Source organism: Loxodonta africana, chromosome 3 (assembly GCF_030014295.1).
Source record: "Loxodonta africana isolate mLoxAfr1 chromosome 3, mLoxAfr1.hap2, whole genome shotgun sequence".
Classification (NCBI taxonomy): Eukaryota; Metazoa; Chordata; class Mammalia; order Proboscidea; family Elephantidae; genus Loxodonta; species Loxodonta africana.
Genome location: NC_087344.1, coordinates 36,386,318 through 36,404,552, shown reverse-complemented (window position 1 = coordinate 36,404,552; position 18,235 = coordinate 36,386,318). Strand labels below are relative to the sequence as shown.

Sequence of the window (18,235 nt, the reverse complement as noted above, 5' to 3'; positions counted from 1 at the left end):
ACCATTTCATTTCTTGCTTGTGTGGTCACTGCGATTGCTCTGGGGACAAAGGCCTGGCAGGCTCAGAGAGGAGGCAGGAGAACCGCAGGAAGCTAATGTGGTCATCCAGGTGATAGGAGTTTGGACCAGGGTGTTGTCAGCAGATGGATTTGGGAGGCGAGGTGGAAATGGAAAGCTAATGGGTTAGATGTAGGAGATGAAGGAAAGAGCGGGTCAGGGAGGACTCCAGGGTTCTTCACTGTGGTGGCTCAGTCAGGAGCCCCACTTTGGGCACACTGGGCTGGATAGTCGATTCAGTGTTGAGTCAGGAGCTCTGAGGAGAGAAAGCGGCCAGGCTGGCATCCTAGGGGCGGAAGCTCCCATAGCCCAGGGAGGTGACAAGGACGCTGGGCAGGGCTCTCGAGACCTGCTGAGATTTGGGACTGAGGCTCTAAAGTGGGGCCCATTTCTGTCCTTAGCCCTGTGTCTCTGTGGACAGACCAGGGGATCTGTCCGTGTCCTTGTCAGAGGCGGAAACACTGGGCCCTAGAGAACTGCCAACTGGTGGCTGAGCCAGGGGCAGCCCCAGGGCTTGCCTCAGTGCTTTGGGGGTGGGATCAAGTCTACGCAAGACAGCCAGACCGTGGTAGTACAGACAGGAGATGAGGGGGAACTCAGGGCTGAACTAGGACCCCAGCAGCCCCATGGTAAAGGCCCAGCTCTTGGCCTAGCTCAGTAGCCCTCTGCTTTCCACACCCAGCACTGAAAGATGGGTCTTTGGGTTCACCTGTGCCCCGCACTGGCCCCAGGCTCCGTGACGCCAAGGGCCAGGTGTGTCTTTTCACCTCATCACATCCCAGGGCCCCACCCAAGACCAAGGGGGATGTTGGTAGATGTTGGTAAATGTGGGGGAATGAACAAATGAAGGGACAATGCTCACCTTCCTGCCCCACCCAGGCGCTGTATGGCACCACGGTGGAGGAGGTACGCTGGCGGGAGTGCGTCAGCTATGTCAACAGCAACATGGAGAGCGCCGTGGGCTCTCTCTACGTCAGGGAAGCCTTCCCCAGAGACAGCAAGGAGATGGTAGGTAGCCCTGCGTTCTGGTGTGGTCAGAACCCCCTGCCCATGGCCCATCCAAGTCTTCTCATGCTGGTATAGCTCCCCACAGGGATGCCTGCCCCAGGGCAGGGAAGGACAGGCCACATCACCCCCCAGGAGCATGTCTCCCTGCTCCAGTGAGGGGGCCCAGCTAGGTCTTGGAGCAGCAGGGTTACACTTAGTGTTCCCCCTGGGAGAGTGGCAACTGGAGGAAGGAGACCACAGAGACCTACCACAGCCACTCTGAGTCTGAGTGCCCGTGACACTGTGGCTCTGAACCCTCCTGTTGGACCTCAGCCTCCTGTTGCCTTGGATAGCTGGCCTGGGGAAGGATGCGGTTATGAGTTCAGGAAAGGCCCTGCCCTGGGCCCACCTATGAGGGTCAAAGCCGGTGAGGCAGATCAGTGAGGATCCATCCCAGGGGCCATCAGCACCACTGCTCCCCTGGCCACACACCCTCCCCCAGCCTGGGGAGGCCCACAGTGGGGCAGCCCAGGCTGTCTTTGTGAAGATGGGGCTAGGCCAGACCCCTGCAGAGAGCCCCAAGTTCTGGTCACTGACCCTCAGACATGTCCAGATCACGAGGGCCGTGTATGCCCCCAGGTGAGAAAGCTCATTGACAAGGTGCGGGCAGTGTTCGTGGAGACTCTGGACGAGCTGGGTTGGATGGACGAGGAGTCCAAGAACAAAGCCCAGGAGAAGGTGAGGGCAGATGGAGCGCAGTGCCCAGCCCGAGCCACAAGATGACCCCCACCAGAGCCCTGGCTCTCCTCCTGAGATTCCACCCCCTCCCTGCAGTCCCAGGATGAGGGCATGGGACAGGTGTCCTCACACTCACTTTCTAGATGAGGAAACTGAGGCTGGGGGGGGAGGGTGGCCATGGGCAGAGGCAGGACAGAAGCCAAGCCTTGGCCAATGGCCAGGAATGGGTGGTGTCACTACGGCCTTGGGGAGCAGGGCTCCTGGTAAGGAGAGCCAGGACCCCTCAGAACCCTCTGTGTGCCAGTGTGATAATTGGCAGCCTAGTGCTTCCTTCCAGCCCCTTGCCCCCTCCCTAGTCCCTTGGCTGGAGGGCACATCTTAAGGGTCAGACCTGGGCCAGGCCTGTCAGTTCTTCATCCAGCTCAACTTCTCTATACCCTTTGAGGAGGGGTCCAGGTTCCTAGGGGCCCCTTCCCTAAAGCAGCATGGCAAGGAGGGGTGGGGCTAGAATACCCAGCTCCACCAAAGCTGGAAGGACCCCAAGGTCCCGTGCTGGGTGGACACAGATGGCCCCTCTCCTTCACAGGCCATGAACATCCATGAGCAAATCGGCTACCCGGACTACATCCTGGAGGAGAGAAACCAGCAGCTGGATGAGGAGTACTCCAATGTGCGCCCCGGGCTGCCCACCCCTCCTGACCTCCACCATGGGGCCCTCAGTCATGGATGGGGTGCTGGAGGGGTGTCTGTGCAAGGCACCCACAGTCCCTTCCAGCCACTAACTCAACCCAGCCCACCAGGCCCTGGGTGCTCCTTTGTTACCATCCATCCTCGGACATGAAGATGGAGACCCAGAGAGACTAGGGAGCTTGCTCACAGTCACATGAATTCATGGAGAACTGAAAGCCAGTGACCCCAGAGTCCACAAGCCACTGTCCCTGCTGCCAAGTGGTCCTGGAGCCCTTCCCTCCACCTAGACCTCAGGTACCGCTCCCCCCCACACTCGGGAATGACAGCGCCTCTCCCACAGCTGAACTTCTCTGAGGACCTGTACTTTGAGAACAGCCTGCAGAACCTCAAGGCTGGTGCCCAGAGGAGCCTCAAGAAGCTGCGGGAGAAGGTGGACCCAAATCTGTGAGTGGGGGTGGGAGCACTGGGGCTATGAGAGGCGGGTGGCAGGGGCCCGGCCAGCCTAGGAGGGTGCCGAGGCCACAGCGCCAGGGGCCAGGCCAGCCTTGGAGACGGCTGGGCTCTCAGCTGGCCAGAGACCCTGCTCTGTCTGTCCTGTGGCACACCCACTCGAAGGTGGGCTCTGGTCAGCCAGGGCAGGGAGGACCCTGAGGGGGGATCCCAGGAGACTGGGTTCAAGGGACTGGTTTATTCATCGCAGGTGGATCATCGGGGCGGCGGTGGTCAATGCGTTCTACTCTCCAAACCGAAACCAGATTGGTATGTCCCCTAACTCTGCCCCCACCGTTCCCGTGCCAGTGCACCCCCAGCCCCCTTCCTCCTGGGCCCCTCCCAGACTATGATGCAAAGTGGGTACCTGTCACTTCCCCCATGTTCCCCACCCACAGGATGGCTCCCTTGTCCACATCCTCAGGGGGCAGGTGGGGGAGGGGCTACAGGGTGGGAGCAGCAGAGCCCCTCTCCCTGAGAGCAGCACTAATTAGTGGGAAGAACGTGGACCTGAGTCCTGGATCCACCCCTTAGACCCCTGAGCCTCAGTTTTCCCAACCATAAAATGGGGAGGGGGGTCATCATGTCTACCTACAGCATTGCCAGGTTAAATGGAGGACCCCCAGAAGTGCCCGCCCCTGCACCTAGCACTTGGGGTGCCAGCTCACAGCTAATTCTTTGTCCTCCTTGGGACAGTGTTCCCTGCTGGGATCCTCCAACCCCCCTTCTTCAGCAAGGAGCAGCCACAGGCCTTGAACTTCGGGGGCATCGGCATGGTGATCGGGCACGAAATCACCCACGGCTTTGACGACAACGGTGAGGGAGGTTGCAGCGGGCCTAGGGGCAGAGCTGCACCCTTGCATCTCACACATACACCAGGAGGGGCCTTGGGGATTGTCTGTTCAACCCTTGGTGGTCTAGATGGGGATACTGAGGCCCAGAGCACAAAGGGGACTTGCCAGGTGCCTGTGTGGCAGAGCAGGTTTTCAGACGCCATCCGATTAACTGGTCCCTTCCCTCTCTGGAGCTGGGACCTGGGGACATGGGGAAGCAACACTGACCACCAGGCCTATGGTCCTCCCAGCTCCTGGCCTGGCATGGAGTCTGGCTTGGTTGTCATTTCCGAGACAACCAGCACCCCTCAGCCAGGGCACGTGCTGAGCCAAACATTCCAGCTGGGTTCTAGTGGTAGCACCCACTACTGCAGGCTCAGCTGCAGCACAGGGGTGCTGGTTTTCCCACAAAGCTCAGCAGTCGGGCTCCTTCCAAGGGCAGCCTTCAACCCCAAGGGCCACAGGCTCCCCTCACCTGGGGTGTTGAGCGTTTGGACATCACAGGACGGGTGAGCAAAGCACAGTGCCTCCAGGACCCTGGGACTCGAGACCCCAGGTCCTAATCTCAGGGAGTGGCATGGATGGCAACAGTAGCCCTCTCTCTCAGGGAACCAAGCAGCCCGGGACAACCTGCTATCCCCTTCAGGGGTTTGTTCTCTGAACCATGAGCTCTAGATCCTGGGGTTTGCTGGGAGGAGGTACTGAGAGAGGCTGGCTTTGGCCCTTGTCCACCCAAGCGGGCTGGGCATGGGGTATAGGCAGGGAGCACATGGTAGCCACCTGTCCCCCCCCCCCGCCCCCAGGTCGGAATTTCGACAAAGACGGCAACATGCTGGATTGGTGGAGCAACTTCTCGGCCCAGCACTTCCGAGACCAGTCGGAGTGCATGGTCTACCAGTACAGCAACTACAGCTGGGACCTGGCAGACGAGCAGAACGTGAGTGCACTGCTGGCACCACCCAGGGTTCTCTTCCCCAGCCCTGGCCATTCCAGGGGTCCACACTCCAGCCCTGGGCACCCTGGGGGACCACACTCCAGTCCTAGCTGCATGGGCACAGGACCCTGGCTGGCCCCCACTTGCCTCCTGTGCACAGGTGAACGGGTTCAGCACGCTCGGGGAGAACATTGCGGACAACGGAGGAGTTCGGCAGGCATATAAGGTGGGTTGAGGTGGGCATCCCTCAAGGACAGGGTAGGGGAGCAGCCAGGCTCAGTCTGGACAAGCAGCCCTTAGCTTGGCAGAACCTGCCCCCAGCCAGCCTGAGCTGTGTTCAGGGAACTTCCTCCATCTATGCCCTTGGGAAGCACCACATGCTGGTGGGTAGGCAGGATGAGAGCATCTCTGCCCAAATCTCACCCATCCCTCACTGAGACCTCAATAAGATAGACTGTGACAGTCCCCTCAGCAACACCCCTGCACCCATACCTCAGTGACAAGCCACCCTCCAGGACCTGGGAGCTCAGTCTGGGGGAGCCAAGGGGGCCCACACAGGGCCAACCGATGCAGCCCTCCGATGGTCACCAGCACTTTAAGGTGGTAAAGGATGGCCCCTAGGGTCCCAGAAGGGTGATAAGCATCAGAGGTAGGGCCCCCCTGGGAGGGCAAGAGAGGAGCCACTGGGTCTGTCTGGAGGTAGGGCAGGCTGCACCCTCTGAGAGCCATGTCCAGTGCCCACCCGATACCCACAGGCTTACCTGAAGTGGCTGATGGAAGGTGGCAGGGACTTCCAGCTGCCCGGCCTGGAAATGACCCATGACCAGCTTTTCTTCATCAACTATGCCCAGGTAGGTGCCCCACCTGCTCGCCTGTCCTGGAGGTGCTCAATTCCACCAGCAACCCCCACACCGGCTGGCAACTGCTCCCACTCCCACAGCTTTGGGGGCACCCACTATGGGGCACCACAGGGTGCTGCCGGTGGGCAGGCAGGGCAGGGCCAGACCATTGAACCAACCTGGAATGCTCTCTGGAGGAGGGGGGTGGAGTTTGGAGCTGGGGAGGAGTCAGATGTAACTGTGAAGGGAAGGAGGAACCTCCCGGTTCCCTCACTCCACCCCGCACTGACTGGCGGAGACTCATTTGCACTTAAAGAGAAATCAGGGACAGCCCTGCCGCTCTCCATGTACCCCCACGGCTCGCCCCTACCTCTCCCAGGCCGCGCCCCCACCCCGCAGCCACGCCCCTCGTGCGCCCACAGGTGTGGTGCGGCTCCTACCGTCCCGAGTTCGCCATCCAGTCCATCAAGACGGACGTCCACAGTCCCCTGAAGTACAGGCAAGCACCCAAGCCCTGGCCTAGCCCCCGCTCCAAGACCTCCGCGTGCCCTTCAGCCCAGAGCCAGTCTCAGGCCGTCCGTCTGCCCCGCAGGGTGCTGGGCTCGCTGCAGAATCTGGCCGCCTTCGCGGACGCGTTCCACTGCGCGCGGGGCACGCCGATGCACCCGAAGGAGCGATGCCGCATCTGGTAGCCATGGCCGAGCCGCTGTTCGCGGCCCACGCCCACCCGCCGCCGGGAGGTCCGCGGAGGAGACAGGAGCCGGCGGGGAGCCAGCGGGGACCCGAGCGCCCCGGCCGGGCAGCCGGCCCTCTATGCGCGGCCGGCACGCGGCCCGAGGGCAGCGCCGCCCCGACACTGGCCGGGTGTGCGGCGACTGGTGTCTGCTGCCGGGCGGAGCCCCAGCTCCGCGCCCACCGCGGGCCACGCCGCTCAGCGCTGAGCGCAGACTGTCAATCTCCTTCGCCTACTCTCCAAAGCGCGTTGTTTCCAGAGCTTCAGACTTGAGCAGAGTAAACGCTTCAAAGAAGCCGGCCTTGCCGTTTTTTCTAGGAGGTGAATTCACACGGGAGGTTGGGTGGACGTTCAGGGTGACAGTGCCCGCCGGGACAAGGATCTCCTCTATCCCAAGACGCACTTCTCCTGGCTCTGCCACTGACCCGGCCACTGGATACTGGTGCCTGGGCAGAGCGACGAAGAGCCCACCGGTGGAGGAGGGGCTCCTGGGCAGGGCCCAGAAAGTGTCCCCAGTACCATTTTCCTGGGGACATTGCAATGAACAAGGTCCCCCAGATGCCTATGCTTACGTACCATGCATCCGGATTTCGGCAGGGTGGGGAGCGAGGGGGTGGTGACACGGGAAGGAGCTGAGGCTGGGAGAGGGGCAGGACGTCCTCAGGTCCTGGGCCACAGCTGGTACCTGGGCTTGTGGTTCTGTGCAACTGTGCCCCCACAGGGGCTTAAACTGCAGAAGGACAGGGTCACCTGGTCTGCAATGGTTTGCAAATGACCACAGAGAAGGGAACCAGCCAGAGCAGGTGAGGTGGACACAGGGAGCCAGCGAGGAGGTGGCTGCAGTCATCCTGGCTGGGATAAGTGGAGGTTGAGAGGTCACCGGAGCACCTCTTTCAAGAGCTAATGAGAGGCCAGGCTATGTACTGGGGCGGGGCGGGGGGGGGAGGGGGAGGCCTAAATGGCACCGCAGGGAGAGGTCTGCTGGGGGCCTGGTAGGTCTGAGATGACTGTTAGAGCCCCAAGGGGAGGTATCCGGCAGGCTGGGGACACCCAGTGGGACCTGCCCCACTCCCTAGCCTGCCCCGCGCCCCACCCCCCACACGCCGTGCAGGTGCTTCCCATGATTCTTACATCAAGGGAGGTCCTTCTGGCCAACCAGCCCTTTCCCCCAAGTCTGACTGCCCATGGAGCCCAACAGGTGGAGTCAAAACTATTTCCTTCCTGAAAACCAGGAGCAGTGACCCCCACGGGGCTCCCACCAGACAGGAGCACTGACCTTCTGACTCCTCGAGGCTGGCTACAGTCCAGGCTCTGGGGAGTTTCCTGACTCCTGCCCCTCCTTATCAGATGGGCCCAACCCCACCCTCCTCTCCCCAATTCTCAGAGTCCTGGGCCTTTCCCAGCATCCTGAGGCCATGAGGCGGGTCTGGGGCATGGTCACATGGGGAGGAAATGACAGGGCAGTTGAGGTCACAGTCCCTATGGGCCCCAGCTGCCAAAGGCCTTAGGCCTCCAGAGAGAGTGCAGGGGCACATCCCTCCAAGGGACAGCAACTTCCACAGCAGGAAGTGACACCTCAGGACCCATGATGTCCCCAGCCAACCCAGAGGAAACTGCCAGGCAGGGAGGTGGGAGCTGTGAGGACAGAAGGACACAGGGACACAAGGGACACAGGGACACAAGGCTTGAAGTCAGTGAAGACGCACTCTACCCAAAGACCGCAGCTTTAATGGCCGTTGCTGCTGTGGACCAGGCAGTCCAGCGTTCCAGCTCAGCGATTCCAGAACCATCCTTCACATCCAACTCCCAGCATTCCCAAGTCCTCAGAGGCCTGGGCCTTCACCGCCCACACACCTCCTCGTCATACTGTGGGGGCAACACGGGCCTGTCAGGCTGGCCACATTCTTGGGGCCAAGAGGAGCCCCATCCCCCCACAAGGTAGTCTGGGCCCAGATGGAGGAGAGAGTTTGCTGGAGGTAGGGGTCACTTCCCTCCACTCAGGGCACAGGAACACACTAATGCCCACTGGGGCCACCTTGGACACACCTCAGCACTCCCAGTTGAAGAGGACAGGCCTCCCTCTGCTGCCCACGCCCTCTGGGGAGGGGATCTCTGTGCCGGCCCACCTTGCCTTCCCCCATTCCTTGTCCCCTTCTCTCACCTGCTCACCCTCTGTAGCGGGGGTGGTAATAGTGACAACATCTATGTCTGGGGCTGCTGGGAGCCCAGAACAAGAGAAAGTGCCTGCAAGGCCCCCCCCCCCAGCCCCACCCAGCACCTGGCCCCTAGGTCCACCCCAAAGGGACAGGATGAGGGAGGGGGAGTTACCAACCAGTGCCACTCCCAAGACCCAGCTCACCTGGGGAGGCTCACTGGTATGGCCCTCCGCAGAGATGCCCAGGGCCCCCAGGATGCTCTCCTGGGGAACATAGTCCCCTGGGGACTTCTGGACAAAGTGTAGCAGCACCTTCTCACCACCTAGGGGCAGCAGGGAAGCAGTCAAGGTTCCTGGAGGGCTTCAACGAGCCAGGTGTGTGGAGGGAGAAGAGGGAAGGTAGTCCACCCTGCTTGGGGACGGCCCAGTGGCACCAACCTTAGCCATAGGTGCAACTTCCTGCCCCAATGGCCCAGCCTGCAGCCCCACAGCACCCCTACCCCATTACCAAGACCCCTGAATTCTTCTGGCCACCGCCCCCAACAAATCTAAGCTGACACTCAGAGCGGGGCCAGGGAGCGGGGGCCACACCAAGAGATGGAACCAGGACAAGACCAAGAAACCAGAGGACGGAGGGTTGGGGCTAGGATCCAGTCAACTCCAAGTTCAGCAAGAGTGTCCCAGCTAACGAGTGGCTGTGTACATCCCAGCACCTTGGACCCTGTCCCTTCCCCTTCTCCCACTCACCTTTGCTGACCACCAGCAGCCCTCCACTCTGCAGCAGGTCCCCAGACAGGTTCCCCTGGATGCCAACAGCCTTGGCCTGAGGGGGAGGGAGCAGGGTTCATGTCAGCCCCAGAAGGAGACCCCTGGGGGCTCTGCCACCCTAAGTCCCTCAGGACCTTGGCTGTTACTGACCTTGGCAGCCACATCCCGCACTGGCTTCCCCAGAGCAGCAGGTAGGATGCTCAGACTATTATACCTGCAAAGACAGCGGCTCACTCATTCAGGCTCTTCCAGGAAGACTAAGCTCCAGCGCTGGCCCCACCCCACAAGATGCAAGATAGGGACCACCACCAGGCCCACCCCTCCCACCTTCCCCCCCAGGGGCTCAGAGAGGCTTGGGCCCGGGGGCAGCAACCAGACCAGCCATCAGAAGAACCTCCTGTCTGGCCCAGAGCAGACGCCCGAGCCCTGGGCACCAGCCTGCAAAGAGTTCAGGAGTGGGGGCTGGGTCCCAGGCCGAGGACACCGGGATCTGGCTCAGCTGCCACTGCGCATCAGGGGAGACAGTCTGGCCCAGAACTGTCACTGTCCCCACAGGCATGAGGTGGGATGGCCTGTGCCTGGGCACAACAGACTCCAAGACCCCTGAGCAACGCAGCCTGGACGTTGTAGGTCCTAGGTGGGAAGCCTACCCCACAGGCTCTATGAAAACAGACACCCCATCCCCAAAAGAGAACCTTGCTTCTAGAAGGGCTAGTCAGAGCTGATAGTGCCACTAGACCCGGCTTGCTAAGGAAGGTCTGAGTGGAAGCAGAGGGGGACAGGGAGAAGAGGAATGAGGCCCCGCCACCAGCCCAGGGAGGACTCTGCCCTTCAGCCCCACAGGCACACACATACATGCACACGTACCGCTTGAAGCCCAGCTCCTTGTAGAACTGCTTGCTCTCATCCAGGTAGAGCTCTGCAAAGCAGAGGCCACAGGTGTGGGCCCTAGGCCCTGCCCTGGCCCCACCCACCACCCAGGCTCACCATCCTCCACTTGCCTTCTATCCAACCTTAGTGCTCACCTGGGCCACCACAAAGAGCAGGGGCTGGGGCCCAGACGTGCGAGGTGGAAAGGGAGTGGCAGGACTCACCCCGACCCTGCCACTGGGCAGGGGGCTCCTTGAGGATGAGGGGCATGGAAGAAGGCAGGGGCAGCCACACTGGGCTTGTGCCCCTGATACTCCCACTCAGGGTGGGGGGCATCTGGGGCTGTTCAGAGCCTGGGGCATCATCTACAAAAAGCCCAGGGTGGGGGGAAGGGGTTCCAGCTCCAACTCCCTCCCTGAGGGAGGGGATCAGATGGTCTCTAGAAGCCTCCCAGGTGACCCAGTTATCTAAGGCAAAGACTCGGGTTCTGGTTCTGGGCCAGTGTCACCATAGGCCCTGCCACTGCCCATCCATCCTCAATGGGAAATACCTCCACAATCAGGGTTGGGTGACTTGGGGCGGGGGTGAGATGAGAGCAGCTCACATATGAGCATGTCAAGGCCACGGTCTCCTGGTGCTGAGAAGTGGCAGGACTGGGCGCAGGGGCCCTGAGTTTGGGGAAGGGTCTAGGAGCCACAATTGCATAGCAACAATTGTGAGAATGATGCAGGACCAGGCAATGTTTCATTCTGTTGAGCATAGGGTCGTAATGAGTCGGAACTGACTCCAGGGCACCTAACAACTAGGAGCCACATCCCACCCATCCCCACCCCACCCCGCGACGGTGCAGCAAGGTCTTGGGGGCTGTTTCAGATGGAGAGACCGAGGCCCAGGAACCAGTGTCCAGGGCTTCCTCCCTGGGAGGAGTCTCAGGGCGGCTGCGGGGAGTGGAGAGGGGAGGGGAGACCCACCTCCCGCGAAGTAGCCGCCGTCCAGGAATTCCTGCAGGCCCAGGGCCTCCGGCCCCACTCCCACCAGGCGCACGCCGTGCTGGTCCAGGAGCCCCTTGAGGCTGCTGAGGTCCCGGGCGATCCAGCGGCACACCATGCAACCGAAGCGCCGCAGCCCGGCCACCACGCATGCCTGCTCCTGCCACAGGCTCCGCAGCTCCACGGCCTGCGGCGGCGGCCAGTGAGACCTGGACGCCCGAGCGACCACCGCCCACCCGCTCAGCACGGCCCCCGCTCGGCGCGCCAGGGCCCTCCGCAGCCAGCACCGCCAGGGCCTCCGGCGCCACCACGACCCCTCCCGACCCTGCCACCCCACCGCCTGAGACGCCCCCCTCACCTCTCCCGTCACCGCGTTCTTCAGCACGCAAGCGCCCACTCGAGCCAGGTCCAGGGCGCTCATGGCGGCCGCCTCCTGCCCCTGCCCCCGCTGCCGGACCGCTCCGGCCGGCTAGCGTCTCCGAGCTCCAGGTGCTGCCCGGAAACCGCACCTGGTCCCCCGCGTTCCCCGGCTGGTGGCCCCGTTAGTCCCCCAGCTCCGCCCCGGCCCTCAGCTCCCCGCCCCCAGCCGCGTCACCCTCCCAAGCCCAGCACCCGTGCGGTCACGTCTCCCCGCCCCCAGCCGCGTCACCCTCCCAGGCCCAGCACCGGCTCGGTCACGTCTCCCCGCTCCGCCTCCAGACCCTCTGCAGAGCCCGCCCAGATCCCGCCTCCCCGGCCCCGATTCCGCCCCCGGGCGGGGTTCCAGGCCCCAGGCCCTGACCTAGGACTCGTCACCGCCTCGGGACCAACCCTGCTCTTGGCTCGCCCCTGGCTCTGTTCCCCGACCCGAGTTCCCCTCCCGGACCCTCGACTCCGGCTCGCCCACCCAACGCGTCCCGATCTTGCCCCCGGCTCGCCCCGGCCCCGCCCCACGTCACCGCTCCCGCCCCTCCCGCCACAAGACTCGCCTCCCCTCCAGCCTTCCTCTCCGGTCCAGGCCCCGTCCCCAAACTCCTGGTCTGGCCCCGCCCCTTCTCCCCCTCCCCCAGCCCAAAGACGCGCCCTGGACTGAGCAGGGTCGCTTTGTTTGCATATGCATGAGACAGCAGCCAATGCCCCCCTGCCTCTGTCAGTTTGTCCTACTGTGGGAGCTTGCCTGTTGCTGTGATGCTGGAATCTATGCCACCAGTAAGTCAAATACCAGCAGGGCCACCCATGGCAGACAGGTTTCAGCTGAGCTTCCAGACTAAGACTAGGAGGAAGGACCTGGCAGTCTACTTCTGATAAGAATTGGCCAGTGAAAACCTTATGAATAACAGCGGAACATTGTCTGATATAGTCCCGGAAGACGAGCCCCTCAGGTTGGACGGCACTCAAAAGATAACTGGGGAAGAGCTGCCTCCTCAAAGAAGAGTCGACCTTAATGACGTGGATGGAGTAAAGCTTTCAGGACCTTCATTTGCTGATGTGGCACGACTCAAAATGAGAAGAAACAGCTGCAAATAGCCATTAATAATCAGAACATGGAATGAAGTTGTCAAGGATTTCATTTGACTTGGATCCACAGTCAACATCCATGGAAGTAAAAAAAGGAAGTAGCAGTCAAGAAATCAAATAATATATTGCAATGGGCAGATCTGCTGCAGAAGACCTCTTAAAAGTGTTAAAAACCAAGAAGTCACTTTGAGGACTAAAGTGCCCCTGACCCAAGCCGTGTTATTTTTAATGAACTGACGCCTTTGAATTGTGATGTTGGCAAAGAATATCGAATATACCATAGACTACCAAAAGAAGGAACAAATCTTAGAAGTACAGCCAGAATGTGCCTTAGAAGCAAGGATGGGGAGACTTGTCTCACACACGTTGAACTTGTTACCAGGAGGGTTCAGTCCCTGCAGAAGGACATCATAAAGCATAGGGTCAGTGAAAAAGAAGAAGACCTTCAACAAGATGGATTGACACAGTGGCAGCAACAATGGGCTCAAGCATAACAATGATTATGAGGATGGCACAGGACCGGGCAGTGTTTGGTTCAGTTGTACATAGGGTCGCCATGAGTCAGAACAGACTGGTTGGCACCTAACAACAACAGCAACCAATGGGGCCGCTGCAGTAGTGGAAGGCGGGCCTTGGAGAGAGCGCTGAGCACGCTTTGCGCCAGCAGGGATCCCGCAGTTGGTGAAGGTGGCGCGGTGGTCTGGGACTGGGTCAGCCCATGGGTCCGGGGGAACCCAGGCGTCGGGGGGAAGGGAACAGGAGCCTGAGGGCAGGAAGTAGGGGGCGGCGAAAGGCGGGGGGCGTTTCGGCGCGGCAGGGTTAAGCCAAGACAGTGAGCACAAGTGTCATGGGCATTGGGGCAGCGGGTCCTAGCTGTCCTAGAAAGTCACACGAAGCAGTACAAGAGCCTGTCCCTGTGGTCTGGTTCCAGCTTAAAATCCATGCGGGTTAGCGTTTTCTCCATTACATTTCCTGTTGGCTTGAATAATCAAATACGCTAATATGCTAATTTCATGCCAGTTCAATCCCAAATTGTGAGTAAAAAATTGACCCAAAGGTGATAACTACAGTTCACAGAAATCCATTCCTTACCAAAAACCCATTGCACAGTTCACAGAAATCCACTCCTTATCAAAAACCCATTGCCGGCGAGTCGACTCCGACTCATGGCAACCCTATAGGACAGAGTAGAACTGCCCCATAGGGTTTCCGAGGAGCAGCTGGTGGATTCCGACTGCCCATCTTTTGGTTAGCAGCCCTATGCTTAACCACTGCGGCACCAGGACTCCAACTCCCACCTCCTTACCAGGAAAACTTGTAAATAAACGTAGGTTGTTTATTCCTCACTGCAGCCCTGTGATACTTTCTAGTGTGTCAAAAACCTAAATTTACAAAGAAACACCAAAAATTAGTGTAACAATATATTTATTGTGAGTAGATATGATTCCAACAGGGCGGTATCACCAGAACGTATAGGGAAGGTAATCCCAAGAGGGGACAGAGAAATTGGGTTACATAGGTCGTTGTTAGGTTAATATCTCAAGAGATAGCATCAAAGCACAAGGCACGCTACAAAAACAGACACTATGGACATGCCATACATCCTAGAACAGCCCCTAGTCAGACCCTTCTCAAAGTTGCCTCCACATACATAATTTCCAAAAGAACCCAAAGCCTGAGGCCAAACTGTCTCCACTAAGCTGCTTACTATGCTATTGTTTGACCTGAAGGTGACTCCAGGAAACCCAGCTCCTTCAAGATTAAAAAGGACATCTAAGGGCAGATGGCCTGGGTGGGTGACCCCAATTCCATGAACCCAGAAATGTGGATTCCAGGGGAATCAAAGTGATTTTGTCAAATGTCCCCCGAGTTTCACAAACAAGAGCTCTCCAGGCACAGCAGTTAAGAAACCCCCATGTTCTTAAGGTTAGAAGATGGAGCCAAGGCTTGAACCCAATCCTGGGATCCATCTGGGCGTGTCTGCCCTCCTGAGGTCTGTGTGCCCCAGAGCACTCCACTCAGGTAGGGAGTCCTGCCCTGGCGTCTTCACCCTAAAGGAGTCTACTGCTGACTCCAGGGGCCTGGGCAGGGCTGCGGAGGAAGGCGTGCATGCCTGCCCTAGTTTGGGGAAGGTTATAAGGGGGGAACCACACCCTTCTGACTCACTCTATTCCACAGGGCCCCAAGGAGACCCACTAGAGATGGTAACATGGAGGGCGAAGGGTTTTGCTGCCTCTTAAGCCTAGCCTAAGGCCAGAGAGAACAGACCCCTGCCCTGTGGCCATGGCCCCACTGAGTTTGCCCCCCCACCCCTGTACCTCTTCTCCTGGCCATAGGCCATGTGGTAGGGATGGGCCCTGGACCCCGAGTGGGAAGGGCCTAGCCAGCAGCTTTTGCTGCTCCAAGGAAGAGAAGCCTCCCACCCAGGGCTGCCTCCACAGAGCCAGGGCAGAGGAAGGTCTCACTGTGACCAGGCTCACCGGCCTCTCCCAGGCTCCCCAGATCCATGGAGACACTCTCCCTCACTTTCCCAGCTGCCACCAGGGGTCGAATCTAGGGCCTGGGTTGGGAGGGGGCAGACACAGCAAGGAGAGTCCTGGGAAACAAGACCAGGGTGGTCTCTAGGCAGGCAGTGGGTTCTGGGAAAGGGGAGGGACTGGGGTAGGGGAAAGGTGTGGTGCAAGATGGAGGAGGGGCTGAGCCTACTGAGCAACACCCCAATCAGGCTGAGTTGCACTGAGGGTTTTAGATAAGTCCTGCCCCTCTCTGTGCCTCAGTTTCCCCTATTGTTGAGAATGGGGAGTGAATGAGATGTTCTCTGAGGGTGCACCTCATGGGAATGTTAGGTTGGGGTCCTAGAGATGCCATCCTGCACCCAGAGGAGCTTCCCTGGGAGTTAGGGGGTCAGTGGGGTTCAGTGGGGCTCTTGTTGGGTATGGGAGGGGGCAGTGGCGGTCCCAGCACCCCCAGACCCTGGGCCCCTGCCATGCGCTCTGAGGCACCTGTCTGCACTCCTAGAGTGCTTCCCAGGGGCCATCAAGGGCTGAGGAATGGGTGGAGGGAGGGGGGTTCCCCTCCCCTTCACAGGAAACTCCCCAGCTATGTTGTGTTGTGGGGGGTGATAGTACAGGGGACCTAGAGGGGTGGGATCATCTTCCCAGGCCCTCTCAGTAGGGAATAGGAGTGATCTGGGTACTGGTGGGTATCTCACCTGGGCTCTGAAGCCCCTGGGTCCCACCTGATCTCCCTATCCTGCCCCAGGGCATGGGCGGAGCTTGCTGCCTAGGCATCTGGGTAGAGCAGTCAGCACCTGGTCTGCATTGGGGGCTGCAAGACTGGGCTCGTCCTGGTGGGTGTGGCCAGTGACCGGACTCTGCCTGTGAGCACTGGGGACAGTGAGTAGTGCCCGCCCCAACACACATGACTTCCCCCTTCCCTTGTTCCTTCCACAGGACTGCTGGGCAGGGCTCTAGGTCCATCCTGGGCTGGCAGTCCAGTAAAGGGGCTCACTGGAGGGGGTCCTGGGTTCAGCAAGGATTGGTCTAAGGGGGCCCGAGGGAACACTGTCTGGGGCCATGGAGCTGGACACAGCACATCAGCGTGGGGACAGGTCTGATTAGACAGAAGTGCCGTGTTCAGTGGGTTTTGAAATGCCACACAGCACTGAAGAAGTCAGAGAGGTTTCTATGCCCATCACATGGGGCCACGGGTTTAAATGTTGGGGAGCATGCTGACTCACCTGGTCACAGGACTGGTAGGGCCTTGAACTCAGGCCTCTGACATTCCATCCGTCAGGAGCTCCAGGGGATTAGCGGGCCACCTCTCATGACCTCCCAAGCCTGGCTCTGCAGGGTACCAGTGGTCTCCCTCAGGTCTGCTCACCCAGCACTGAGGGCTTGGCTGTGGTGCTGGGGAGCCCAGTGGGGAACAGGCAGCCCAGTGAGGAGAAGTTTGGGGTTTGAGTCTGAGCAGTTTCATATGGAAGACCTTGGGCAAGGCCCTGTCCCTGTCTGAACCTCCACTTCCCCATCTGTGAAATGGGTCAAGAATTACCCTGCCCTCCCTCCCTCCCAGGGGACAAGTGGGACTATGGGCCCTGGGGGAGCCCCTCTGGGTGCTCAAGGATGGAAAAGTGTCTACATCTTCCCTCGTTTCCATGGGCGTGCTCCCTCACGTGGCCCAGTGGACTTTGAGTATGGTCCCCCATCCGGGCACCCCAGGGACAGGCTGTGCTCAGGGGACATTGCAGCTGGAACCCAGCCCATCTCCAGCAAAGGTGTGGAAATGCCCCAGACTGGCTTGGCAGGAGTGGGGTTTTACCCTGCAGGGGACTTTTACCTTATTTCAGTAGAAGCTGACATAGGTAACAGGAAACCAAGAAAAGAGTAACAGCATCAGTCCATATAAGGGAGCGGGAAGGCAGATGTCTTCTGGGTGTGCAGAGTAGGGTGGGGGTAGGGGAATGCAGAGGCACTTTGGGGGGCCCAGGGGTACCCGCTTCTATTGGAAACCCAAAAACCAGCCTCCATGGTGTAAGAGGTTTGGCCCAGGGGGCTCTGAGGGTGGTCCCCCATTCAGACATGCTGGGGACAGGAAGCTGCCCCATCACTATCGTATAGGAGAGGGCCTGCCGCAAGGAGAACAGGGAGGCTGAAGAGCGACATGGAACTTCTGTGGGGCTTGGGGTCTTTTACCAAGAGCTCCATACCCCCATCCAATGTCCTCAGGCTGGTGTGTCACTGGGCTGCTTGCCCCCTCATGCCCCCACTTCTGGGCCTGGTGGCTCCCAGTGCTCCCCTTCTAGTGTCCCTGCCCAGGCCATGCTCCTGTCCCCACTCTCACTGGGACTTTGTCCCCAACTTCAGAGCTCTCTCAGAAGGACCCAGTCCCCCACACTGCCCACACCCAACGGGATGGGCAAACCCTCCCTGTCGGTGCCCCTCTACGGGCAGTTGAGCCCTGCAGGGTGGTAAGGATGTTCCAGGACCGGACAGTTCAAGGTGAGCCTTAACCTGGGTGGTGACCTTGGTTGACTGCTGCAGGTAGGGGACTGGACTCCAACCACAGCCCTGTCTGAAGTGAAAAATGTAGTGGCCCTGAGCCTGGCTCGTCCTGTGACCAGCCAGTCTTCCCACTCTGGTCCTGCCTGTGAGCCCCTTGCCAGGTGTCCTGGCAAGAACAGGAACCAGGTCGTTGGGGGCCCCAGTCAGGTGGGCTGACGTTGGAGGAGGAGGGCTGTGCCCTGTGCCCCAGGCTCTGGGACTCTCAGTCATTCCAGAGCTTGCTCTGGACCAGCCTCTTCACCCCCACAAGGGCACTGTCTGCTCCACAGTGCTGGTTCTGCTTCCCCATTTCATAGGGGGTAAGACTGAGGCCGGGGGCAATGTCTGCACCCAGGTGCATGTGGGGCTGCCCTGCTCTCCTCCCCCTCCAAAGCATGTCCTGTCCCCTCTTAGGCAGCATGCTTCCTCCTCCTGGTATCCCCTGCTTCACCCTGGAGCTGTTCCCCTGCAGGCCGAAGCCTAAGGGTAGCCCAGGTAGTTGGGCCCTGGAGGATCGGATCAGGGGCCTGCAGGAGGGCTGCCACTAGTGGGGGCCGTGGGCAGACACACTCCACTTCCTGTACTCCCTGGCCTTAGGGCCTCTCCTCCATGCA

The 18,235-nt window shown here is 60.1% G+C and overlaps 2 protein-coding genes across 3 annotated transcripts in view; one reads left to right on the top strand and one right to left on the bottom strand.

Annotated features, from left to right (window-relative positions):
• Positions 1–6,326, top strand: part of MMEL1 (membrane metalloendopeptidase like 1) — a 30,627-nt gene extending 24,301 nt beyond the window's left edge. The window contains exons 13-22 of the mRNA XM_064279920.1: positions 937–1,065; positions 1,684–1,782; positions 2,369–2,452; positions 2,813–2,916; positions 3,173–3,231; positions 3,658–3,777; positions 4,598–4,731; positions 4,889–4,954; positions 5,484–5,579; positions 5,990–6,326. Of these exons, the coding sequence (XP_064135990.1) occupies positions 937–1,065; positions 1,684–1,782; positions 2,369–2,452; positions 2,813–2,916; positions 3,173–3,231; positions 3,658–3,777; positions 4,598–4,731; positions 4,889–4,954; positions 5,484–5,579; positions 5,990–6,259 (1,161 nt within the window). The 3' untranslated portion in view covers positions 6,260–6,326. The remainder of the gene's footprint in view (positions 1–936; positions 1,066–1,683; positions 1,783–2,368; positions 2,453–2,812; positions 2,917–3,172; positions 3,232–3,657; positions 3,778–4,597; positions 4,732–4,888; positions 4,955–5,483; positions 5,580–5,989) is intronic.
• Positions 6,327–7,991: 1,665 nt separating this feature from the next.
• On the bottom strand, positions 7,992–11,618 carry PRXL2B (peroxiredoxin like 2B). Of its 2 annotated transcripts, XM_010593165.3 has the most exons (7): positions 11,441–11,601; positions 11,065–11,269; positions 10,091–10,142; positions 9,374–9,437; positions 9,203–9,278; positions 8,660–8,778; positions 7,992–8,166 (listed from the first exon to the last, which is right to left on the bottom strand). In XM_010593165.3, the coding sequence occupies exons 1-7, from the start codon at positions 11,501–11,503 to the stop codon at positions 8,140–8,142; spliced, it is 606 nt and encodes a 201-aa protein (XP_010591467.1). In that variant the 5' UTR covers positions 11,504–11,601; the 3' UTR covers positions 7,992–8,139. The 2 variants fall into 2 exon arrangements, with proteins under 2 accessions (XP_010591467.1, XP_064137198.1); XM_064281128.1 differs by lacking the exon at positions 7,992–8,166 and having other exon boundaries at positions 8,666–8,746; positions 11,441–11,618.
• Between the last annotated feature and the right edge of the window lie 6,617 nt (positions 11,619–18,235).